The sequence below is a fragment of the Micromys minutus genome (genome assembly GCF_963924665.1).
Source record: "Micromys minutus genome assembly, chromosome: 12".
NCBI classification, from domain to species: Eukaryota; Metazoa; Chordata; class Mammalia; order Rodentia; family Muridae; genus Micromys; species Micromys minutus.
In genome coordinates this window covers 16,004,360-16,031,219 of record NC_137981.1, presented here as the reverse complement: position 1 = coordinate 16,031,219, position 26,860 = coordinate 16,004,360, and the positions used below count along the sequence as shown (strand labels likewise).

General features: G+C 36.6%; 1 protein-coding gene across 11 annotated transcripts; it reads right to left on the bottom strand.

Annotated features, from left to right (window-relative positions):
* Nucleotides 1–722: 722 nt before the first annotated feature.
* On the bottom strand, nt 723–26,638 carry HNRNPC (heterogeneous nuclear ribonucleoprotein C). 11 transcript variants are annotated; one of them, XM_080926370.1, is made up of 10 exons: nt 26,533–26,638; nt 21,493–21,655; nt 21,119–21,144; nt 8,479–8,755; nt 6,533–6,647; nt 5,996–6,043; nt 3,048–3,208; nt 1,536–1,649; nt 1,181–1,362; nt 723–1,087 (listed from the first exon to the last, which is right to left on the bottom strand). In XM_080926370.1, exons 4-10 carry the CDS (start codon nt 8,717–8,719, stop codon nt 1,007–1,009), a joined length of 942 nt encoding a protein of 313 aa, XP_080782496.1. In that variant the 5' UTR covers nt 8,720–8,755; nt 21,119–21,144; nt 21,493–21,655; nt 26,533–26,638; the 3' UTR covers nt 723–1,006. The 11 variants fall into 11 exon arrangements, with proteins under 11 accessions (XP_080782496.1, XP_080782493.1, XP_080782501.1 ...); XM_080926367.1 differs by having other exon boundaries at nt 21,119–21,655; XM_080926375.1 differs by having other exon boundaries at nt 1,181–1,341; nt 21,119–21,655.
* Nucleotides 26,639–26,860: the final 222 nt, after the last annotated feature.

Below are 26,860 nucleotides of genomic sequence, written 5' to 3'. Positions count from 1 at the left end.
TGTTCCAAGATGTGTCAAACTAATGAAGAAAGAGGGTAAAAGCTAAGAAAAGGGTACTTCACATGAATAATCATAACTCATTATAGTCTCAGTTCTTAGAAAGGCAAATGCCATATAAATCAGTAAGGACAAATGCTTTCCTATTTGAGTAATTTGAGGCACAGGATGAGAATCCAATAAAGTAACTAAATCCATCAAGCACTCCATGTCAAAAATATTTAAAATTAACATTGGTCTCAAAATGACTTTTATTCATATATATCGGTATGCATGATAACTCAAGAAAATTGCATTTAATACAACCTAACAATTTGTGGAGGTTGCTATTAAAAAAATTAAGTAAATAATTGTAATTAAAAAATTTTCTTTCCTCAAAATTCCTGGTTTAATAAGGAATTGTTTATTTTTGAGAAAAAGATCCCAAACATCAGGCTGTTCACAAAAATAACCCATGGTATAACTTTAGAAAACAAATATTAAGACTGTCACACTATTTTCCTGTAAGATGCATTTGACATGCCAACTCCCATTCACAAAAATACATGGTTACATTCGTGTTGTAACAGTCCCACTCCTGCGAGGGAAAACACACACCTCTAATGCAAAGCTGCTCTCAGGGTTACAAGTAAATGAAATGCCTCTGCAGTTAGGGAAGCAACTACTGAAATCATGAATGGGAAGAACTGTACTCCCTGCATAACAAGAGATTATTTTGGAAACAGTTGATAAAAACCATACAACTTTTTATTGTTAAGTCAAAGAGGTATCAAAATTAAAGCAAAACTTACAGGGTGAAACTTAACGAAACTACTAAGGAGCATCAAAGGAAGTGAAATGGAACTAGGCGCAGGGCAATTATGAATTAATGAACACAGGAAGGATAAGGAGGGAGAACAGTGAGAATGTGCAGAAGATTCTAGGGGAGAGGATCTGGTGTTACTTTGATCTCTCACAAGCGCCTAGGTAAATGGATAATGGGATAGGATTTCTAAGCTCCACTATGTGCTTAAGAGTCATCCTCCCCATTGGCGCTGTCTCTGTCATCTTCTCCTTCCTCTGGCTCTTTTTCATCATCCTTCAGCTCCAGCTGTGAGACAGACACAAGTAAGGTAGAGTCAGATGTACTCTTTTCATCCCTGGACCCCAGTCCCCTAACTTTCCTTTTCTAAAGGTAAATCACCTGGTCATCCCCCCGATCCTCATTGTCGTCGTCATCCAGCAGGTCCCCCTCCTCAGCAGAGTCATCTGCGCCTGCCTCAGACTCCATCTTCACATTAGTCTCATCTTTCTTCACAGAGGCGCTGCTCTGCTCTTCTTCAGACTTTTCATTCTTCATCTCTACTGGGGATGAGAAGGACAAGTCTGTCCAGGGGCAAGTGTTGCCCACAGGATATAGACAATTCCCATTAATCATCATAGAACAAAAGTTTTCCAAACAAATTACTGCCCCTCCCAAGCAGCCCAATTTGCATATCCATTAAACTACAGTAGAAACACAACCCAAACATACTTGAAATAATTGAAAGACCGTTTACCTGCTTGTTTGCTTTGTTCCTTTTCAATTTTTTCCAGACTTTCCAGCAGAGAATCCACTTTTTGTTTTATCTGAGTCAGCTCCTTCTTAATGGCCTGAAGGTCATCACCTTTCACTTTAACAAAAGTGCAATGTTAGACTAGAATAAAACACCTTATCATTTATATACCACTAACTGGAAATGTTCTCTTTCTAGGTACTGGGCACCTTTGAGTTCTCAATCACAGGTGAAATGCTTTTCTAAGAACTATACAAAAAGCTGAAAAGATATAAGAGGCACCAACTGCAATAGTAACTAGACCATTATCTTTAGTCAGTGAATGATTTAAAAATTTAAAGGGGTGGGGGGCTGGCTGCTCTTTCAGAGATCCGGAGTTCAATTCCCATTAACCACATGGTGGCTCACAATCATCTGTAATGGGATCTGATGTATTCATATACAAAATACATTTTAAATAAAGCCACCAGTTGCAGTGTCACTTTAACATAAACATGTATTTTCCTGATAAAAATAGCATTCTATTTTAGCAACTTCTAAGTTGTCTTTATTTTTGTGTATGTTGCCATGTTCATGCAAATGTTCAGACACAGGAAATTAGCTCACTTTACTTAAGCTCTGAGAATTTCAACTAAGACATCCCAACAATGCTACAACTGCTATAGTCACTTTATTGGCTTTTAATAGTTTACTAACATTCTTCAATTATGTCCATCAATACAGAAAGCTGATAAAAGTATATATTAGCTAAGTTTTGCTCTTTAACATAGATATTTAAAAATTAAAGCTATTAAACAGAATGCAGACTGCAACAACACTACTCTCCCCTCCCACTGGTTTGTGTTCTTGGGTGAACAAACCAATGCCAAGTGTTGCCTTGTTCTATTACAGGGTTAGGTAATATAGGTAGTATATTTTAAGAGGTTAAGAACAATACTGATCTGTGTCCCTGCCTCCCTAATGCAGGAATTAAAGCAATTACTATTCGGCCTCCACCTCCTCATTCTTTAGAAAGTATCTTTCAATGAAGTGGGAAGTCACAGATTTTTGCAAGGTTAGATAGATGGTAGGCAGGTACAAGGCTGTGTTCCTTTCTCAGCCTTGGTCCCAAGAGTTAGAATTAAAAACAATGTAAGTTGCTCTGCTTTATACAAATGCTCAAGATCTAAACTGTGTAAGAGGAACTTTACTAACTATATATCTAGATCCCTCAAGTTTACACTCTAGTTGTGCCAGCTCTAGTAATTTCCCAAACACAAGCAGGAGAGGTAGCTAAGTGGTTCATTTTGCTCATTTACTATTCTTGCATAAGTTCTCAGGGGAGTTCAGTTTTCAACACCCAAGTCAGGTATCTCATACCTGTAACTACAGCTTCAGAAGAATCAACACCCTCGGAATTCACAATGGCCTCCTACCCCATCCAAATAAATGTAAATAAAAACACTTGGGATGTGGGGTGTGCTGCATAAAAAAACACCAAACCAGGGAAAAAAAATTAAACAAAACCCAACTTACACTTTCCAGACTTGGAAGAAGATCCTCTTTGTCCACTCTTCGAATTGAATCCACTTTTGCCCCTTCGAGAGGTGTTCCCTGACACACGCTGGCGTTTGGAAGGCACCACAGCTCGAGCAATAGGAGGAGGGGGAGGAACACGCGCTGGGTAACTGTACATCCTGTTAGGTAAATAAACAATTCTTTAAAATGAAAAATTAACTCAAGATACAACCAAAGCCTAACAACAGAATTACTGGTTTTAGTCATTTCTTTTTCTTTTGAAGTCACATTCAAAACTCAATTTGATGGGGAAAAAAATGCTCCAAGAGGAAAGACACACACAGACGTTAAATGATAGGATTGACTTAATTTAGAAAAATAGACTGTTTCCAGTTCATCAAACTTTCAAAAGAATTTCTTAGAATAAATTGCTTTTTACCTTATACACATAAAGTCAACAAAGTGTTTTGGTTATTCAAGTTCCAAATTACTCATTTAAACAAAAAAAAAAAAAAAAAACAAACAAAAAACCCAACTACGACTGAAAAGATGAGCCACTATCACTGAGCATTTTCCCCACCTACTTAAAAATTTTAAAAAATAGGATGGGATAGCTACTTGCTGCCAAGCTTGGTGACCTCAATTTGTGTGATAAGAAAATAAGATGACCTCTGACACTATTCCCCATCTACAAACATTAGAGTCATACAATAATTATGGGAACATCTTATTACATGTTTATTTCAGTATCTGTTTATAGACATGAATGCTACACCACATGAGGCCAGTCAAAATAATGTGGGAATTTGTTCTTCCCATAGAAGCCTGGGAAGTAAATATGACCCACATCATACTTGGTGGCAGGAACCTTTTACCTGCTGAGCCATCTTGGTGAAACCAAGGTTAATTAATTTTAAAAATAGTTTAAATTTGAAACTTGGAAGTATTACATTTAACCAATTTTGTTCCCATTTCAGTTTCATCAATTTCTGTGGAACAAGCTACTTCTTTTGAGTTATAAGCTGCCTGAGATTATCTGGTAAGGTCCTAATACATTAAGAACAGTACATTTCTACATATATAGTCCCTGGATAGCCAGCACTTTGCCCCCTTTCCAAAACAAAAACTGATCAGAACCAAATAAAAACAGTCCCAGAAGTTATAAAAACTATGCCAGTCACTCTGAACTATCCTGGACAGAGACTGAAACTATTTAATTTCTTATTTGAAAATCACGTTTTTATTTTCTCAATTTATTAATACAAGCACACTTATAATATAGGTCTACCAGTGCATGATCAGGAAGAAAAAAAAAAACCTCCAAAACATTCAATTAATTATCTTTTCCATAACCACTTTAGTACATACATAAATAAATAAACTTAAGGACCCCTTCTTTTTCTTTGCCCCAATTTGCCATCTTCATACTTCAGCTTTTTAATTGCTGGTATTACATGCCCATATACCAGTGGCGTTTTTGCCCAGGTATTTTCAAGCAATTCCTGTGATTTGAATTACAAATCACATTATGAAGTAACATTTCTAACACATTATCTAGAAGTTTGTGAGCTCTACATACACAAATTTGTTAATTAAAATTTTTAAATTTTATTTACTAAAAATTAGAGTATTTGCATATTACTTGCTAAGTGATGCAGTTTAATAAATACCCAGTTATAGGTATTGAAGCAATCTAGAGAAATGTCAAAAGTAAGCAATAGAGAACTAGAGTCCTGAAGTGATACAGAAGGATGAGCCATATCTCATCTACAAAATAGGCTTCAGCAGCCAGAGAGAGCTTAAAACCACCAACCATCTCACCAAGTTATGCTAAAAATGGCACACATAGCCTTTGAAAAAAAAAAAAAAAGACAAAAGGTAGGTGCAGTGGTAGATCCTGTAATTCCATACTCAGACTGAGGCAAGGAAATCCTGTGCAGACCTGGGCTAACTGAGACTGCCCAACAAAATCAGTAGCAACAAAACCAATATCAAAGTCTACATAAAGCCAAAACAAAGACCAAATCTAAACAAAACACATATAACAAGGTCATCATCACCTTATTGATTTTAGAAGCCTTAAGCCTAAACCACTTTAGAAGTGGTTTAGATTAAGACATCTATATTACAAAGAAGTCAAGGTCAGGCCCCTAATATATGCAGGAGCAACAGTGCCAATTATATGACTTTTAGAATCCTCTACCTGAATCGACCTTTTTCAACTTTTAAAGAAAGTTAAACATGAAAGTCTGTAACAAAATGTTAACAAGTAAATAGACCATCAATGATAGATGTAGTGGGAAGAAAAATTAAGACTCCCTGAAATAATCTAGGCTAGTGTTGAACACATCCTGGCTTTTACCTCAGCCAAAGCACCAAAATATTTAACATTATTGGAGACATGACTCAGAGGTTATGAGCACTGACTGTTCTTCCAGAGGTTCTGAGTTCAATTCTCAGCAAACAGATGGCTTAAAACCATCTTCTGGTGTGTCTGAAGACAGTTACTGTGTATTCATATAAATAAATCTTTAAAAAATTAGTAATGCTTATGTGTCACTGTCCTTTATAAAATTTTAGATCTTTCTTAGAACATCAGTGTTCATTTGTGAGAGGTCCAATTTAGGGGTGGGGCAAGGTGTCAGCTAGAATCAAAATACTGTTTATCAGAAAATAAACTTTGTTGACTCTCCCTACTGTGGTATATTTGCAATATGCCTGATCGTCTCTGATACCCTTTCTTGGTGGCAGGCACTCAGTACTGATTGTATAGAAAATTACACAAGAACAAGGTTATGAATTCTTACACCTTCAACAATCTATATTTAGCAAAAGTGGACCCCACCACTTGTATGTCCAAACACAAATACTTTAGTGGTAAAGTATTAATTTTATTTGGATAGAAAGCAGCATTTGAAACATCAATAACTGACTTTCTAACTAAATATCCTAAGCCTCATACATACCTGTCATAATAATCCCGTTGAAAGTCATAGTCCAAATCAAATGAGGAACTGAAAGATAAATTTCAAAAACATTATTTTGGAGCTGCTGTTGTTAATTCAAAAGGCAGGCGGGGTGAAAACAGGCCAAACAAACCACAACAAATAGATCAGTAAGATTAGCAACAAATAATCCCCATTCATTCAAACAAATCATTTGCCCTCCATGTAATCTTAGACCACTTAACATGCAGTGGTTAATTTAGCAATACTGAAGAAACAATACAACAGTTGTTACACAATGCCCTTCCTTATTTTCCAGCTCCCTAGAATCTAACAAATTCCTCATTTTATACTATACAAAAACATAGAATTATTCCTTATCAGCAAAAATCTTAGAGCTAGAAAACAGCAGAAAGGGAAGTATGCTAACACAAGTTAATAAGAATTACACTTTTGCACACAGAAAGCACATTGCATCAACCCTCCCCACATCCAGAAAACACAGAGAAGATGCCCACTGATGGACACAATGCAGTTATAAATAATAAAGTTCCGGACCTGAGTAGAGGGGACGGAGAAGGGTGTTCTGGTACTGACCCGTACATCTCCGCTGCAGATCGTTTCACACCTGCTTTTCCTCGATTCACTTTTGGCTCTGCAGCCAGGTTAATATCTGGGGGAAAAAAAAAAAAAAACCCAAAACCCAATAAGGAGTTAAAAACAAAAACAACAAAAACCAGACTGGAGAGGTGGTTCAGTAGTTAAGAACATTCACTGACTGCCCTCCCAGAGGTTCTGAGTCCAATTTCCTGCAACCATATGGTGGCTCACAACCATCTGATGGGACCCAATGCCCTCTTCTAGTTGACAGTGACAATGTACTCACATATATAAATAAATCTTTAGGAGAACCCCCCCCAAAAAACCGCATGCCAAAGAAACAGTTTTTTGTTCCTCAGCAAAGCAAACCTAAACCCTTTGTTAGCTAATGAATAATCTTAACTTTCCTTCTCACTTAAAAAAAGTTCTTAAGCTTTTACAGAGCTAGCTTTTTATTCCTGTACTGTTAGAAAATGCCCTAACCTAACATTTTTGTTTGTTATTTTGTATCCAGCAGTGGATAATGATTCTATCCTTGCAAACTGGTCAGTATTTATTTCAGTATGGAGATAAACTAAAGATAAATAATACAAAAGGATTTTTCCTTAATTTGTATATTAGGCACAAATAGCATGAACTAAAGCCAACTGAACAACACAGCCAAACAGACTGTACTAGAGCAGACACTACCCATGAAAATAACCCAGAGAATTCATTACAAAATTTCAAGCTCCAGAGGCTATACATTTTAATCCCAATAGAAGCAGACTGAGTCCAAGGCCAGAGAGAACAAACTTAAGACTAGCACCCTAGCATTGTTAACAGAGAGGCTGCAATCAGGGAAGGTGTTATGTGTTTTACAGTCAAACTTGCTTTAAAAGACAAACTTGGGCCAAAAATTATGGTACACAGCTTTAATCAACCCAACTGGAGTTTGAAGCCAGTGTGGTCAACATAGTAAGTTTCAGGACAGCAAGGGGGCTAAGGCATACTCCCACGACCCAAGAAGTATCAGTGTAAACTTGTACATTGATGTGGGAAACTAATAGAAGCAAAGCAGTTAGTGATTCTTTCTATGAACATGTCTCTTAAAATGTTAACCTATAAAACACTAACTGAAACACATAAAAGGGCTGCAGCTGAGATCTGTGGCAAAACAACTCTAGTATGCCCAAGGCCCAAAAAATACAACTTTGGGAGGGGGTGGATAGAACCAAGACATTGTGCAGAATTTATAAAATAAAATTTCCACACCAGCCAAAATATGCATAGAGGACACAGTAAAATCTGTAGCTGTTCAACCTTGTGGAGTCCATATATTAAACTCAGATTTTAGGCTTGATCCTAAATAAAAAGTTAACAAAAAGCAACAAAACCACCCAACACATTTCTAGTAAGTAGCACTACACCAGAATCTGCCAGAATTACAAAAGCAGATGCTAAAAGGATAAAGGAACATAATAAAAAAGGAAATAAGTCAATACAAATTAGAAAATCTAAAAATTTCTTCTACAAATAAGTGGCATTTATCATGTGCAAATAAATGTAGAAGAACTAAATAACTATTTACTAGCCTGTGTGAGTCTGACAAGGACTGAGTATTCCAAACAAACTATACAGTTAAGTACTTAAATACACTGGCAGAAAATTAATGTAGGCTAATTAATATCTGCTTCAAAAAACAGTGGGTGGGCATAAAAAGCCACTGTAACTTATACCTTTAAAGACTCGAAATATACAATTTTAAGGTGAGAAAGAGAATACTGCTAGGTTATATGTAAAGGAAGCAAAGTTTGATACATATGTACAAAATGCCATAATAAAACCCAATACTTAGGATGGCTATCTTTTTAAAAAGTAAAACTTGAATCTTATCAAGTATAAAAATTAAAGCCAAAACTTACCTAAAACCTGGCCAGCGATCATTCTGCCGTCCTCTCCAGCGACAGCAGCTCGGGCATTTCTTTCATTAACGTACTGGACAAAGGCAAAGCCCTTATGCACAGAGCAACCCACAATTTTGCCATACTTTGAAAAGATGGCCTCCACATCAGACTTCTTGACCACCAGAGTGTTGAGATTCCCAATGAATACACGGGAATTCATGGATCGAGGATCAGTCTTGTTGGTAACATTGCTAGCCATCTCCTTTGATGTTAAGATTTCTCACAAAGCTGAAAACTGAAATGAAAAAGAAACATTCACATTAACAGATGCTATTAATGGTGTTTCATTTGAACCACTGTGACTACCCAGAGTTTCATTTACTCACAGCAAATTAATATTAAGACCCTTTTATGAATTTCAAATGATCCTTCTGAAAATTAAAGTCCTGAAGCAAATTCTAACTCCCTAAATCCTTAACTACCAGAGTTTTCAGCCTTTTTGGCCTTCCTGGTTGTTAGAATCCTATAGTTAGTTCTAAGATATTAAATCTTAGTTTTCTCAAAATAAACCAACTCCCAATTCTACCCTGAAATTCTTTATCTTCCAAGTATACTCAATACATACTCCAATATACCAAGGTAAATATTTCCAACTAGTCAAGGTATTCAATTGGACTTAGTATATGCTACAAAGTATAGTCATAGGGTACAATTACTTAATTTTTACATGTAGAATATTAATATTGAATGGTGATGATGATAAACCAGCCAGGATGACACAGAACACTAAGAAAATGCAACTTTCCCAAGTTTTGACTTCTTTTAGACAGCTTCAATCTAGCCATGCTGGCCTGAATAGGGGAATTCTGAATACTTAAGATCCTGGAATTTTATGTTTAAGCCAGAGTTCTCACTCTAAAGACTGTAAAACCAGAACCTCTTAAAATGACCACGGAGTAGGTTTTACAGACTACCCACTGATGTCCTTTCATAGTGGTAATTTATAGAACCCCATATCTTTTTGAAAAGAAGTGAAGAATCTTTAACTTAGATCTATCATATTTCATCTTTCCTATCCTGAAGTAAACCATGACAAACTAATTCTCAGTGGATGTTTTTCTGTATGTTTCAAACTACACAACAGATGCAGCCCACTGCTATTAAATTTCTTACTGACTAGTCAATAGAGTTTTAGAAACAGTAACAAGATTTTAGGCCACATTCTAGCATGCATGGTTTGATGACATGTAGAAGTCAAAGAACAACTATCAAGACACTATCAAGAATCAGTTCACTTTCTATCATTTAAGTTCTGTCTGGTGAATCAAATTTAAGTTGTCAGGCTTCACAGTAAGTGCCTTACCTACTAAACCTTCTTGCTTACCCCTACACCTTACTTCTAACTACCATAAATGACAGGTCAAATTTGAGGTAAGAAATATAACCAATATTCTATAATGCTTACAGAAAAATTATTAATTTCAGGCAGTTATTGCCATCACCAAAAATCCAAAATGGTTAGGTGGAGTCAAGTATTCAACATTACTTATGAGCTTTAGGAAAAGTAAAAGGAAACACTAAACATGACATTAACTTAATCCCAGAGCTGAATAAACAAAGGCAGGCAAATCTGAATTTAAGGCCAGCCTGGCTTACAGAGCAAATTTCAGGATGGCAAGGGCTATAGAGAAATTTTGACTAAGGGAAACAAAAACCAAAAACAAAAAATTAACTTATCTAAATACACTGTCCCTAGGTAATGCAGAATGTCTATTAAAATGTCCTTTGATGTTCTATGTATGTAACTCCTCATCCTTTATTTTAGATAATGAATACAAAACTGGCATTAAATTCATGATCCTGTTTCCCTGAGTACTTAAGACTATAGGTGTTATATCTTGAATAATGATCCATTTATCTAAGGACCATTTACCTGTAGTTTCCAAAAGTAACCAAGGTTCATCTTATAAATGAAACTTAAGAGGGGCCTTCTAAGTGTGAAGTCCCTGGTCCCTCAGCATTTAAATGTGTTGCATCATCTGCCAAATAAAATTTCCTATCCTTCATTATGTATCACCTATTCAAATCTCCAGCCATTCCAATCGTTAAAAAATTACACAGAGATCAGCCTAATCCATAGAGCCAAATCCAGGACAGAAAAACCCTGTCTGGAAAACAAAAGATACAGGTAACCAAGTAATATTAAGAACGTTGACATGACTGAGCAAAGCAGTAGATACAGGTTAAATAAAATCTGTGAGCTCAAGGTCAGCCTGGTCTACAATGTGTTGCAGGTCAGGCAGGAATATGTAGTGAGCTCCTGCCATTAAATAAACAAGTTCTGTAACGAAACATTTTTAAGCAATACATAAAAACGTGACCTGAAGATATAATTGGTAAAGAATTTAGCAAAAGTAAATAAAGCCTTTGGAATACTACTCTCTAACAGTAAAAGCCACCAGTGCATAAAAAATTTCAGGGTATACATGAGGTTCACAAAAATTAAGCAAGGTTCAGTGAAGTATTACCACAGAAGAGCCAAGACCCATTACGACTAAAGTTCAATCCCCAACATTCATATTAAAAGGAGGGAAAAATCTGATGGCCTAAATTCAAGTTCCAGGTCTACTTCAGGACTCTCAAAACTAGAGGCAACAACTGTAGATGACACCACAGCAACCTTTTGCTTCTAAAGATGGGAACACATTGGTTTGTGATTTATCTCCACTAAAATCTAAAGGCTGGAAGGTAAAAACAGTATATCTGAATAATAGGAGACATGCATACCCTCAGTAAGCAAAGGCACATAGGTCTTTAGCACTACCTCAACCCCCACAAAATAAACATTAGGTTCAACAGTATGTAAACCTGAACTTAGCTTGTGATACATACAGTGAGTCCCAGCCCACTACGGAATAAATATAGTTGCAAAGATAGGGAATAGTTCTCCTTTAGTTAGGTGTATATATCTCAACCAAAATGTCAAAGTCTTGTGTCTAATGTCCAGTTTTCATGTATTTTCCAAATTTTCAACAATAGTATTAAAAAAAAAAAAAAAAGCCGAACAGATTCTACTGTCACTCAAGAATGTCTTCCTACGTACAGTGTGTGATTTGGGGGACAAAAACCTTAAACAGCAACACTCAAGTGGCACATGAATATGACAGTTCAAGGTCAGCATTCTCTACATTAAAAATGTGTTTTCAGTTTATGTATGCAGTAATATATGATGAAATACTTTTTACATACAAGTATTTTTCTATTGGGCATTTAATACAATTCTCTGCTTTGATCACATAGGTTAATCATGTTATGCATTCATTAGCAATAAAAAACAGAATAATCAGCATTGCTTAGCATGTCAAATATTAAAAAATGAGTCAGATTAAGCAAACCTAAAATAGCCTATATTCATTAGATAAGAAAATGCCTCTACTATCAAATGTAAAATAAAAATATATGACAATATCTTAGTATGTAACACTGGCTGCCATTGTCCTTATAATGGTGGTAATTTATTTTCTTTCCTTTGGAAATATTTTTATAAACATGCATGATTATCTGCATGTACACATGCATTTTTTTTTGGGGGGTTGTTGGCTTTTTTTTTTTTTTTGGTGCTACTGCCTGAGGAGGTCAGAAGACTCATACAATTTCCCTGCAATTTGGATTATGTATGGGTGCTGGAAATCAAATCTGGATTGCCTGATAACTCCAAAGCCTCAATAAGTGACACTAAATTGCATCAATAAATTTCATAAAGAAAATGTATGGGGCTGGAGAAATGGCTCAGTGGTGAAGAGCACACTAAATGCTCTTCCAAAAGTCCCGAGTTCAATTCCCAGCAACCACATGGTGGCTCACAACCATCTGTAATGGGATCTGATGCCCTCTTCTGTATCTCAAGAAAGCTACAACTTACTCATAAATAAAATCTTTTTTTTTTAAATCTAGTTAAAAAATGTATTCGTTTAGTTTTTCACATCCTCTTATTTTTCAAGACTCTTGAATATAAGCAATTTCATTTACAGCTGTCATCAATATCTGAGTATTTCACCAATTTTGCAAATGTCCAAATTTCCTTTGCTGAACATTCCCAGTTGACTAGCATTCATTACTCTCTGGCTGTTTTCTTCTCCGATGCACCTTTATTCTACCATTACTGTCTTTCCTTGTATTTTCAGAGGCTAACAAAGGTCAGAAGGTCAGGTTTAATTTTGCTATCATAAGCTTCAATCATTTGCCTGTGTTAACATACACATTTAATCCCAGGGGTAGTGGGTGATTGGATCTTTATGTACCTCTAAGGTCCTGTTAAAGAGGGAAAGAGAAGGAAAAAGGAGTGGATAACAAATGGTAGTGTTAGTACTAGGACAATCTAGAACTACAGAGAAACCTTACCTCCAAAAAAAACAAACAAGCAAAAAAAGACACAAAACATAAAATATATTGTAAATATAAACTCTTTAAAAGTTCCCAGGCATGAGAAATATAGATTACTAAACTATTTAGTTTAAAAAAAAAAAAGCCATCCCCTGCCACTACCTATATCACACCAGGAACAAAGTTTACTGGACATTATATATTAATGGAGACAGTAACTTTTTTTCTCTTTTTTAATTTCTCATGAAGTCTCAAGCCCAGGTGCCTATTTCTGGCCAACAGGGTCTTACTTCCCTTAGTCTGTTGTATCTTCCTCCACCATACCTAGAAACAGTCATACCCTTTTTTTCTTTCCCTTTTACAGTTTTAATACATTCAACCTAGCTTCAAAACACATTTGGGCTGGGTGTGATTGCCTAAGGCAATCTACTGTAAGAAAGCAAAATCTCTAGGAGTCTGAAACCGGCCTGGTCTACACAGTGATTTCCAGGACAGTCAGGACTATGTATTAAGAGAATGTTCTAGGGTTGGAGAGACGGTTCAGTGGTTAAGAGTACTTACTGCTCTTCCAGAGGTCCTGAGTTCAATTCCCAACAACCACATGGTGGCTCACAGCCATCTGTAATGAGATCTGATGTCTCTGAAGACAGCTACAGTGTACTTATATAAATAAACAAATCTTCAAAAAATAAAGAGAATGCTCTAAGTAAGTTTTAAAAGAATTAACTTCAATGTCTCACAGGTATAAATTACAATGGGGTAGCTGAAGGAGAAAGATTGAATGAGGCAAGCCTGGGCTACCAGAACGAGTAACTGAAGAAAGCAAAAGAGTTGGTATGTCTACTACTAGGTAAACCAGTAAAATTTCAGCTCCTATAGATTCACATTAGGTTGCATCTTGCAGCTAGAACCTTATACATACTAAACACATACTCTACCACTGAGCTTTAAAGCAAACGGGACAGTATTAAAGGTTATTACTAGGCTTTGCTTTTAAACAGTAAATTGCTTAAAGCTCTGTGACTTATTTCAGAGTAATTTTAAAAAATGGCATTTTTTCCCTAATGGCTCTGAAATAAGTCACAGAGCTTTAGCCATTTTTAGGTCAGGTGTCAGGGTGGACACATCTTGTCCCAGAACACTGAGAGGCAGAAGCAAGAGGACCTGAGTTTGAGGCCAGAACTAATGTCAGGACATTTAGAGGTATTAAAAAACACTCTTCATAACAAAACAAAATTATTTCACATGTAGGGATGTTGACTGCATGTCTGAAAACCACTTCTATTTCTGGGCCCACCACTATGACAGCAGGGAACCACCATTTGGGTGCTGGGAATTGAATCTGGGTCTTCGGAAAAAGCAGAATCACAGTTCCTCTTGCCTACTGCTGCAATGATAGTAATAAAAGCTACTTATATGCCTGTCAAATTGTTTGTAAATGCACTCTCTTAACTAGACAAGATGCCAAGAATAAAAACTCATGCTCAGGAAATATCAGAAAATAAGGTTTGAGTGTTAAAGGGAAGGAAATCTGTAAAGTGGGAGACAGCAAGAGGATAGGTTACTAAAGATGAAAATTATCAAAATGCATCATATATAATACACCTTATATAATTAACATACTGATATAGAATTTTAAGCATTGAAGGATTACAATTGCATCTCAGAACACTTGACGAGCATGCTAAGGCCCTCAGTTTTTCCTATCTAAAAACACATGAAGTTAAAGAAAAATGGTTAATAGTTTAACTACCCCAATCTGCAAATCAGCCCTTCAATGGTAAATATAGCTATTACCAATCAAGAATTAAACTCTGGAGGCTGGGAAGATAGCTGTTAAAGAGCACTGGCTGCTCCTAAGAGGATCTGGGTTTGATTCCCAGAACCCATATTGTAGTTTCAATTCAAATCTGCAATTCTAGCTGTAATTAATCCATCCCCCCCTTGTGGCCTCCAGTTATTAAGTACATACGCAGGGAAAATACCTATATACATTAAAAAATAAACCTTAAAAAAAAAGTAGGCATATTAGCACATACCTATAAATCAGAAGTTGCACATAGTGTACACAACAAGTAAAAGAAAAGGCCAGGGATAGAGAAGCCTCAATCAGCACTTATTCTTCTAGAGGACCTGAGTTCAATTCCCAAACCAGGCAGTTTACAATGCCTAGAAGTCCAGCTACAAGGATCTAACACCTTTTGTTTACCTCTAAAAGAACCTGTAACGTAACAAACATACCTAAGTAAAGTTATTAAGAAATTTTAGGGGTAGGGGGAATTTTTTAATTGGTTCAGTGATTAAGACCACTGACTGCTCTTTCAGAGGTTTTGTGTTCAATATTCACCACCCACATGGTAGCTTACAACCTATTAGGATCTGATGTCCTCTTCTGGTGTGTCTAAAGATAGTGACAGGACAGTGTACTCACATAAAATAAATAGAATCTTTAAAAAAAAAAAAAGCCAGCTTACCACATTGTCAAAGGTAGATATACAAATAAAAATACTAATTTTGTTTGATCAGGGTATTACTGTATAACCCTGGCTAGCTTGGAACTTGGTATTAAGACGAGGCTAGGCTGGACTATGATCAACCTGGGATGAAAGGTGTGTGCCTCTATTACGTGTCTCTTTGAGTTGCTTGAAAATGTTTCATGTGTAAAATTTAAGAGTGAAGTTTAGGCAAAAATGCTGAGGTGAACCTAGGGACTCTGCCTCAAAAAACAACAAAATCCTCTTCTAACCTTTCTTGGGGGATACCAGACACATGATACGTATACATACATTTAGGCAAAAAACAGAAAAAAATTAAAACTGCTTATGAGGGAACAAAGTCCTCAGAAAACAGAGGCTGATTGATGAATTTCTGAGTTTGAAGGCAGCCTCATCTACTTTTAAAGTTCAACTTTTGCAAATTGCAGGCTTCCCAGGCCTACACTCAGTCATAAAATTTCGAAAATTAAAATTTTAAATCATCAAATATATACACACCTGATGGTGGAAATATCTTAATAGTTAAGAGCACTTACTGCTCTTCCAAAGTTTGGTTCCCAACACCCACATCAGGTGGTTCATGGCTACGTGCAATTCCAATTTCAGGAGATCCAACACCCTCTTCTTCTGGCCTCTATGGCCACCTACCTGTGCTCATGAGCAATATTCTTCAAACACAATGTAAAAAATAGAATTTCATGATATTCACAGAAATAGTCAATAAAGCCTACTCAAATACAACATCTACACATTCATGATCTTAAGACATATCGTGTATTTTTCATTTCTTTTAGACAGGGCCTTTGTCCTATGAGGCCTTATGAACCTCAAACTGAAAATCCTTGTTTTACCTCCCCCTCAAACTGACAATTCTTCTGTTTTGTTATCCCCTAATTCTGGGATTATATGACTGTATCAGTTTGGGTTTTGAAGGAATAAATGCAGACACAATCGATGCCCAAAATATATGTGGGAGACAATAGCATAGGCTATGCTTGAATTGACCAACAATCCTCCTGCCCCAGCCTCCATAACAGGCAACAAAACATGTTAAATGTTACACACAATCCTCAAGGATAACACAGTAAGATTTCTTTACAATGTACTCTCTCCTCCCCTAATTTTAGTCACCAGCTTTTAATGTTAACAAAGGTATCTTCAGATATTAAGAGTACTAAAGAGAATTGTTGCTTAAATTATACTTCATATTATAAAATATCAGCCAACACTGATCAGAAAACCTTAAATGTTACTATGTCCTTAAAAAACAAAACAAAATGTTGGTGTTGAAGGGGTAGGATCCTGGAACTGAAGTTACAAACAGTTGTGAGCTACCAAGTGGGTGCTAAGATTTGAACCTGGGTCTTCTGAAACAGCCAGTGCTTTTAACCACTAAAAAATCTTTACCCTCAAGCCAGTCAACTGAAACAGGAAACTACAAGATTATGAAGGTTTTCACAAAGACAGGAAAAACTGTGGTCAGGCTGTCCTGAAATTAAGATCCACCTGCCTTTGCCAAATGAAGGGAATAAAGATGTCAGTATGTATGCCTAACCAGTTAATGTTCAGATGCCAAAAGAGTAGAAGATTCTCTGGAACTTTAATTGTGACTAGCCACAATGGGATTGCTGAGAACTGAAGCAAAATCTTCAATAAATGCTCTTATTTTATCATGAGAACCCAAGTTCAGATGCCAACACCAACATAATATGAGTCATAAACACTAGTAACTCCAGCTCCAGTAATTCCAGTGCACTCTTTTGGACTCTAGGACAAGAACAAGTACATGTACACATAAAATGTTTGAATATTTTAAATCTGTATTTTGAGTGCTTTACCTGCATGTGTGAATACTACGTGAGTGCCTAGTACTCAGAGGCCAAAAAAAAAGACATCAAATACCCTTGAACTGGAATTTTGGATGCTTATGAACTACCACATCAATACTCAGAATTGAACCAAGGTATTCTGCAAGAGTAACAATAGATCCTAACTGCTGAGTCATCTTAGGAACCCCTTGCCAGTTACTTTAACAAGGTAAAATGGCCAGTATTTTATGAGCAGTGGCACATCTTTCCTCGCTCTGACCTGAGTGAGTTTCAGGCTAGCCAGGACCATAGTGTAACCATCAACAGGACTCAGAGCTCAGCACTGTTTTTAACAAAAAAAAAAAAAAAGGGGGGGGGGGGGTGAGAGTATCATAGTAAAATTGTAACTTTGGTGTTGAAATAAGAATCCACTAGCTGGATAGTGGCCCATGCCTTCAATCTCAGCACTGATGAGCAGAGATAGGCAGATCTGTGTTTGAGGCTAGTATGGTCGTTTTAAAATTTGCCACCAACCCATTTTTAAACTTTTTGAGACTCATTTTGAACTTTATGCAGCTTAAGATATCCTTGAACTACTTCCTGATATTGCTGCATTAACTCCTAACTGCTGAATTATAATATAATCACAACAAAGCCAGGCTTTCAAACAGATCAGTGTAGTTGCCACTTCAGAATGTGTAGACTAATGTGTAGGAGAAAAAAATGAACTGATTTGGACCAAGTAGATGGCAGTAAATGTTTCTAAATGAAAAGCTGATGACATGATAGTAGAGTCAAGAAAACTGTAGTTTGTTGAACTGAAGATGTCAAAACAAACCACTTCAAAGAAACAGTCCAGATACAATTTGTCTTTGAAATAAAATTCTAAATATAATTCTAAATCTGATATATATAATCCTCAAAGACAACAGCAATAAATTTCTTTACAATGTACTCTCCTCCCCTAATTTTTAGTCACCAACGTTTAATGTTAATATACAAAGCATTCATATTTAAAAAAAATTAAAAAACAAATGCATCTTCAGACTATAAAAGTACTAACAATTTGTTTAAAAGTTTGTCTTTGAAATAATTATTTTTTTTCTGAAACATTAGGTATCATTTTGTAGGTTACCGGGTTCTGCATCCAGTGAGTAAACAAAACCCCACTTGAACTTTGTTCAATGAAATCTACCAGACAGGTTACTAAATAGATACAAATCTATTAATGTCTATACTTGTTAAATTTAATGGAGATAACTTCAAATATACAAAAATCATGGAATGAGTACAAAATAAGGGCAGACTGAGAGTCAAACATAACTCCAATAGTTAAAGAAACAACAACAACCTGAGAAGTTTAAAAGTTTCACAATGGCTGAGGTGCTCAATCTGAGGGCCAAGAAACCCTTCAGGGATTACCTATCAGATCACATCAAAAATGTCCATTATGATTCTTAACAGTAACAAAATTAGTCATGAAGTAGCAACAAAGTAATTTTATGGCCAGGGTTGACCACAACATAAAACCTTATTAAAAGGTTGCTGCAGCATTAGGAAGGTTGAGAACCACTGGTTTAGATGATTAGATGTCAAGTGAGATAGGAATTGAAAAAATAGACCACTGTAACACAAACATCAACCTTTTTCTTTTTCTTCAAGTAAAAGTTATCTTTAAAAGTGCTTGCTTTTGGGGCTAGAGCAAAGCTCAGCAGTTAAAAACCCATCCAAAGGATCCAGATTCAATTACCCACATGGCAGCAAAGTGTTGCTGCAGTTCCAGGGTGACCTAACGCCTACTTCTGGTCCCAGAGGGCACAAAGTACAAGGTAACAGACATACACACTGCAAAAACCCAATTTAATTTGTAAAAATGAAAATTCCATGTCACTTCCTACTTTACCCTTCACTGGCTTACTATTAAAAATAATTAACATTTAAGTACTCATTTTATCAACTTGCTTTATAACTAAGATTCAGTTCACTTCCTCTTAAAGGGTGTCACTGGCCTCCTGATACTGTACGTACTACTGCAATCCTCTACAGAGCTGTGCAGAAATCTCATATAGTATCATTTCTCACTCCATCAGTCACTAATGAGTAAGCTGAGTTTCTCCTGACAGATACTTGATTCCCCCGACAAGAAAGCATAACCTTAAAAAATGAACTTGTAGATACAGAAATCAAATTGACCTCATAATGAACAGCTGCAACACAATTCATAATGAAAGGTAGAAGTTTTCATGTAAAACACCAATATTTAAAAATTACTTCATTTTTTTAACAGATCCTAGAGTTCTTCAATGTTCCACTATTTTCTTTGCTGCTACCTTAGGTGATCATTTGACCTAGATTTTACTTTTTGTTCAAGTATGAGAGAGCATTATGAATATACCCAAATGTCATAGGACTTTCTAGGTTGAAAACTTATTAATAGTAACTCTAGATGGCTACCAGTGGCCAGATGTGGCGGTGCTTGCCTTTAATCCTAGCACTCAGAAACAGAGGCAAACAAATCTGTTTTAAGCCAGGCTAATCTACATTATGAGTTACTAAGACAGCCAGGGCTATGTAGAGACCCTGTATCCAAAAGTATGTGTGTGTGTGTGTGTGTGTGTGTATGCAGTAATATTCTTAACTCCAGCTACATATGTTCTCTTAACCACTGCATTATTCCAGATGCATTCTTTTATACCGCTCAAGGAACTTGTGCTATACTGACCTAATAGCTAGCTAGGCTTCATGTCATTGCTGGACAAATAAACTTTAGAAAGCATAACTTTTCCTTAAATTCTTAAAATTACTTATGTGAAACAGGATTTTGATGCTATTAATATTAGTGTGCATTTTTGGTGCTTTTCAGAGTGACCCACACTAGCCTCAAACTGTTTGAACTTTTTGAGTGCTGTCATTATAGGCACTCAAGTATTTATCTTAAAACTTGTGCTTTAAAATAAATGAAGCAAGGTCTCGTGTATTTTGGGCTAGCCTCAAATTATATAAAACCCAAGGAAGACCTGTTACTGCATGTATCATAGTTGTGGCCATATTATGGAATGCCATCAATCAAAATACAGGGTCTGTATACATCCTACCAACCCTGAGTCTAAGCTATATATATACCCAGATCAACGATTACTCTAAACAGCTCAAAGATAACCTGAGAAAGAACCGTCTAGAAGGAGGCACTTTCACTTCCATGGCTCTACCTATACATCAACTAAATTTAAATGAGTCAATTTCCTAGTCTTTGAAATGAAACCAAGTGGACCTCACACCTCTTACCATCACCCAGGAAGGGTGTACATCTGTCCGAAGGCCCCCCTGGCTCCAGGTCATCCTGGCTGTTGCTGCTCCAGACTGGGCATCCATGTTGCTGCGGCTTGTGGTTTGTGAGGGGTAGTGTACAGGAAAAGCAGGATGGGATTTCAAGGGAAACAGTAGGAAGATGGCTTTTTGGGAAAATGCCATCACCATTATAGGTGTTAAATAGTACCACACACATTTTATTGCAGCACAGTTTAAAAATCTAACAAATGAAAGATTAAAAAGAAAAAAAATAAAAATAAAAAAAATTAAAAATACAGACGTCCAGAGATGCTCTAAAACAGTTAAGTTAAAGATCAGGAAAAATAAGGTCAAAGACTTAACAGCCAGTAAAATTATTTCCAGTGTGGGGAAGGGGTTGAGGGCAAGGGTGGGGTTGGGAGAGAAAAGGTTTATGTGATCAAACTACTTAAAAATGCTAACACCTTCACTTTCTCTCCCAAGATGGAAAACTCCAAAGTCAATCAGGAGGCTGAAGAAATCTTAACATTCAGAAAAACTCCACTTTAATCCGTTTAAAAATCATCATTATCATCATCATCATCACCATTATAAGTATAGTAATAATAACTAGTAAGTAACAACAATAAAAAGGAAACCAGCGAAAGTCAGGAAAAATGTAAAAAAAAAATTGTAATAACTTACTGTAGCTGAAGATCAAAAAAATCTCACTGTAAAAAAACAAAAATAAAAATAGCCCAGATTAGAAAAACGGGAGGTCTAAAAATGTCAAGTCAGTAAAGTTCAATTCTTTTCTTTTCCAAAAGCAGTTTCCACAAAAACCGCAAGGGTAATGTTCTCAATAGCAGACAAGCAAAGCCCTTTCCACATCATCAGTTAATCTTAAAAATACACGAGGAAGTAGAGAGGTCAGTTTATGAGGCTAAAAGGCTCCTCCTCTAACCCAACTGCTGCAGAAAAAATAGAAATAGAAATTTTAAAAATTACATCTTAAATCCAGGTCCCGTTTGTTCTGTTGTTTTTTTTTTTTTTTTGGGAAACAATTTTTAAAAAAACACCTGTATTTTGCTGTAGTGCACACCAAGTTGCATCAGTATGTTTAAAATATCTTTATAAAATCAATTTTGGAATGGGAATGTGTGTGTTCTGGAAGGGTGGGGAAGGGAAGTTAAAAATCAAAGCTGAGCTCCAGTGAGTAAGGATGGGGTTCGCCTTGCTGCCCTGTGAAAGGAGAAGGGACAGATTGAGTCATAGTTCCTCAGAAATGTGCCCTAAACCCAAGACAGAAAACTGTCTGTTGCATCTAACACATTTTGGTAAAGCATTAACATTTCACTGGGAGGGAGAGAGCCTTTAGAGAATCATCACTTTTATTAAGTGACTGTTTTTACAATTCACAAACATCAGTATGTGGCTGAAGTTAACTAAAGTCTGTATCCCCTTTAAGGGGACCAATATTGTATGATTTTGTAATCAGCAGTTTGGGCAACAAAAATACAGAAAAACCAGGCCAACAAATAGAGATGAAGTGAATATAGAAGTCAAACAGATTCACAGGCTTCAAAACCTAAGGCCATGTATTTTTTTTCCTATGACTAATACAGAGTAAAGGTGAATGAATAATCTACCATGAAGACATATACAAAAGGGACTCATCTGTCCTCAAAACCAAAGAGTGAAGACCATAAGACTTTGATTGATAATGTTCTACAGTCAGAATGAAAGATGTTCTTAAAAAGGAGCCAGCCCTTTTTATTCATCATCGACAGTGAAAAACCATACAGATAAGATGGAGGAAGAGTCCATGAACAGTTAGTCATGAAACAGGTAATAAAAATTGTGCCCTTATAGATGTGTCCCTTTTTAATCTTACCTAGTGTACCTAACTAATCCGAAGGAATGAAGAATCTGACACACAATGAAAAACTAAAATAATGTACATGACACAAACTGGTTGCTTCATTACCTAAAAGAAATGCATTAGTATCTACTCATTGAATAAAATAAGACTTGGTTGAATTTCATTAAGACATGAGGCCTTACTTAATTTTGCCTTACAAATTTTGTTAAATTTTTAAACCGAACACTTAAGTATCTATCAAGCAAACCCTTATTTCAAAATACCAAGACTACCAACAGATCAAGTACTGTAAACTATTAAGACTAAATAATCAATTTCAAGTAGACAAGCATATATAAATATAAAAGCTGTAGAGTAAGTTTCTAAGTAGAATATTTACATTTGAACGTGATCTGTATTTTGGAGGTAATTATAATGAAAAATTCTTATTTGGTACTTCTACCCTGAACCTAGTACCAAAATCTTCAGGAAGCTAGACTAATTATAAAAACAAAAATCCTTAGTACATATACAAAACATAGGCTTAAAAAGCAGCTGCGCATAATTTTGCACTCCTTATTCCCAACACTAGAGAGGCAGAGACAAGTAGAGGATCTGAGTTGGAGGCCACCTTGGTCTACACAGCAACTTCCAAGAGCAGCCAGAGCTCCAAGCTATATAGAGACCCTGTCTGAAAAAAGTCAAAAACAAAAAAAGCAACAATGTAAAAAGTATTACATGTTTTATGTCAACAAGTTATCACACCTAAGTTATTGAACTAATAAGCTTCTGGTACTTTTTAAAAGAAAAATATCTTTTAATAAAGAGCATATATATCTTACATATATGTAGATATATATGCATTTATTGTGTGTGTGTGTGTGTGTTATGAAGATGGTTCAATTCCAGCACCCACAAGCTAGCTCACAACCTAAATATTACTCCAGGGGATCCTGTTTCTTTTCTCGTTTACATGTCCAGCAGACATACAAATACTGTGTATACACACACACACACACACACACACACACACACACACACACAAACACTTATCACAGAAAAATAAAAACTTAAGTATCTTCAGGCTATACTATCAAAACTCATTAAAGTTTGGATGAGCTCTTGTAAAATGACACTCAAAATGAGTCAAGAAATATCACCTGTAAAATCTAGAGAACCACATGACTCAACTGGAAACTGACAGCCCAGAGCCTAGCAGTCTTTTTTTAAACTAATAATGGGAAACAATACCCAATGTGGCTTTTCAAAAACATTAAAACACTGAGGTTTTGCTACATCTATAAGGTATTTTTCACTAGCCAATTCTTCCTTCAGTCTAGTTCATACAAAAACCATGGCCCTTCCGAAAGTTGAATGTAAGAGGTGTTAAGTAAATAATGTTAAGAACAAATACTAAAATTTACTTGACCATTGACAGTATACTGTTAAGGTAGTCAACAGCAATGACTAGTCTTTTGTTTTTCTTTTAATGAGTTCTCATCTGTTAAACTGGCTGGCCTGTTAACTGGTTATTTTAGGCTAAGCTTGCCTCCAACTCAAGAGATCTGCCTGTCCCTGCCTCCCAATAGGCAGTAATAATTTAGGAAACGAAAGGGGTGGAGGGGTGGGACAACTTTTTGTGTATTTTGTCAACAACTTTCAACAATCACTAGGGTTAAATAAGAATTTATGTTTTCTACATAGGGCTGGAGAGATGGCTCAGTGGTTAAGAGCACTAACTGCTCTTCCAAAGGTCCTGAGTTCAAATCCCAGCAAACACATGGTGGCTCATAGCCATCTGTGATAAGATCTGACGCTTTCTTCCAGTTTGTCTGAAGACTGTATACTTATTTATAATAAAAAACAAATCTTAAAGTTTTCAGTAAGTTAAAGTATGTAGTTTTCTATAAGTTAAAGTTTGTTTTATAGTTCAAAACAAATCCAAAAACCTAGATTTACTGGATATTTATAAGATAGTTTTTACTCAGCCAACATTTTTCAATTGTTACACTTTCTAGATAGTGACTTACAATTATTTAATATAATCTATGAGATGGTAACAAATTACTTGGAAATATATTCTTTACTTGCATGAACAGCCACGCCCATTCATAACAAGGTCAAAAGCCAAGCCATCTAGAGATCAAATTGCAAATGTTATTCTTCTCGACACAAGAAATAGTAACCATTACTAAGCATTTTGGAAAATGGCTTGACCATGGCAAATGAGATGATCCAAACCTTGCAATTTAATAGCTTCCTCACTACTCAAATCAAAACTGCAAGAAAATCCACATGCTCTGTTACAAGGTGCCCATTCTCCTGGCCTACGTTTATAACACCAAAAGGTAGGTATACCTCAACTACTACTACTAAGTCTACATAACTTCTGACATTTATAACACTATTTTTGATGAATGACTCTGTCTTACCTATTTTTCACTGTTCACCAGAGCAAAACTCTTTATTTACTCTACTTTTTAAAGGCACATGTCTTTAATCCCATCACTTAGGCAGGAGCAGGTGTGTATGAGTTCACCACCAGCCTGATCAAGAAAGTGAGTTCAGGACAGCCAGGACTAATAAGAGAAACCATGTCTCAAAAACAAAGCCAAAACAAAATGCAGGAGGCTAGTGCTTTTTATCCTTTATCCTCTGCTTTTGTTTTCCTTTAGACAGGTTCTCAATATCCCAAGCCAAACCAAGGATGGCCTTGCACTCTCTTCCTACCTCTATCTCCCAAGTGCTTGAATTACAAGAGTAGGCCACGCACATTCTATATAGTATGCTTAAGAGTAAAATTTGTATAGTTTAGTTTAAACTAAGATTAGTAGCATATTTTTGTGACTTAATCCGACTGTTTTTCTGTGTAGCCCTGGCTATCTTGGAACTCACTCTGTATACCAGATTAGACTTGAATTCAGGTTTACCTGCCTTTCTAGTCCTGAAATTAAAGACTGCCACCACCTATAGTGAAATACCAATTTTATAGTAAGTTTAATAAAATAACTTCCAGGTTAAGTTAATGTGACACAAAAACCCTACACTATTAGCACCGGAGATTGAATCTGGGGCATCTTAAGTCCTAAGCACTACCACTGGGTACTTTAAAAAAAACTCAATACCTACAAGAAAGCAAAGAATTTGTTTTTAAGCAGTTTTCCGATGTAGCCTTCGGCTGCCTTGCAATGGGTCAGGATCTTCCTGTCTCAGAGCCTTCAGAATGCAAAGGATTACAGGCCCGAATAACCATACCTCGCTGTTAACTGTTTTGCGTTTTAGAGGGACAGGATTAATACTGGAATATCTGTAAAGTACTACTGTGCCTTTTAATTATTGCTCATGTCCAGCCTGAAATTTTTTCTGTTGATTTTAGTGTCAAGTTTCTCTAAAAAGAAAAACTCTTGTTTTTTTGAGACAGTCCTAGAACCCAGAGATCTGCCTGTCTCTGCCTCCCAAGTGCTGGGATTAAAGGCGTGCACTACCACCACCACCCGGCTAAGTCTTTGTGTACAGGGCATTCTAGTAACTCAGTTAAAATACTTGACCTGCCTAGAAATATCTTAGTTTCTCTACTGATTTAGGGCTATCTTGTCAACCACTTTTAAGTCTCACTTCTCTGACAGTAGTACCTACCTCAAGCAAAGTTCCACTAACTTATATTTGTATCCTGCAGATAAAAAGTTGAAATTATTTCGATGAAAATTAACCTTCGGCACTTCCCTTTACAAACACAAATACTCCGACTTTTATTTATTTACTCCTAGAGGAAAAGAGTAAATACTACTCAATCTATTGTTAAAATGCCGTTCAGATGCCATGTGGCCTGCCTGGGATTTAGAAGCTTCCAGTACTACACCATCATGTTACCGCTTCCCCCACCCCCGCCCGACATTTATTTTAGAAGATAATAATGGAACCAATAAAACATTCACTACAATTACATTAATAAGCATTTCGTTCTTCGCTTTCTTGCTTCCCTGCTTCCCCCTTGGAATCCTAATGGGCGAAGGAAATGAAAGTAGCCGTTAAACACGAGCGCGCAAACAGGGTATTTTCGTACGTACCGTGACCTAGAGGTCACTAGGTTGAACCGGCGCCAAGGCCGAGGCCTGTGGACTCCCGCCCTGACCCAATCCCCAACGCATAGGAACAAACACGGCCTCGGTTTCTGCGCGAGGCCGTTTTCTTCTCCCCTACACCCCCTCGCGGGGCCCAGCAACCCAGGACCTCCCCTACACTCGACCTCTCCGCTTACCAAGAGGAAGGAGAGAGAGAAGAGACTGCCTCTCCTACTGCGAGTCTACGCCGAGACGCCGGAGCTACAACAGCCAGGAAGCACACGACCGTTCGCTCTCCGTCTCTTCACAAAATGGCCCCCGAGCTCCTCTGCCGCCGAGGCGAAAGTCCAGCCCCCGCCCCGCTCCCGGAGGCGTTCCTATTGGCTGTGACTTTTCTCGCTCCCGCTCCTAATTAGATAGCGCTACCGCTTCTCACAATTCTGTCCAATCATAATCTGGGGTGGGTTGGGCTAATTGAGAGAATTTCCACCTGCGTAACAAAAACTAGCTAGTAATTGGTTAAGC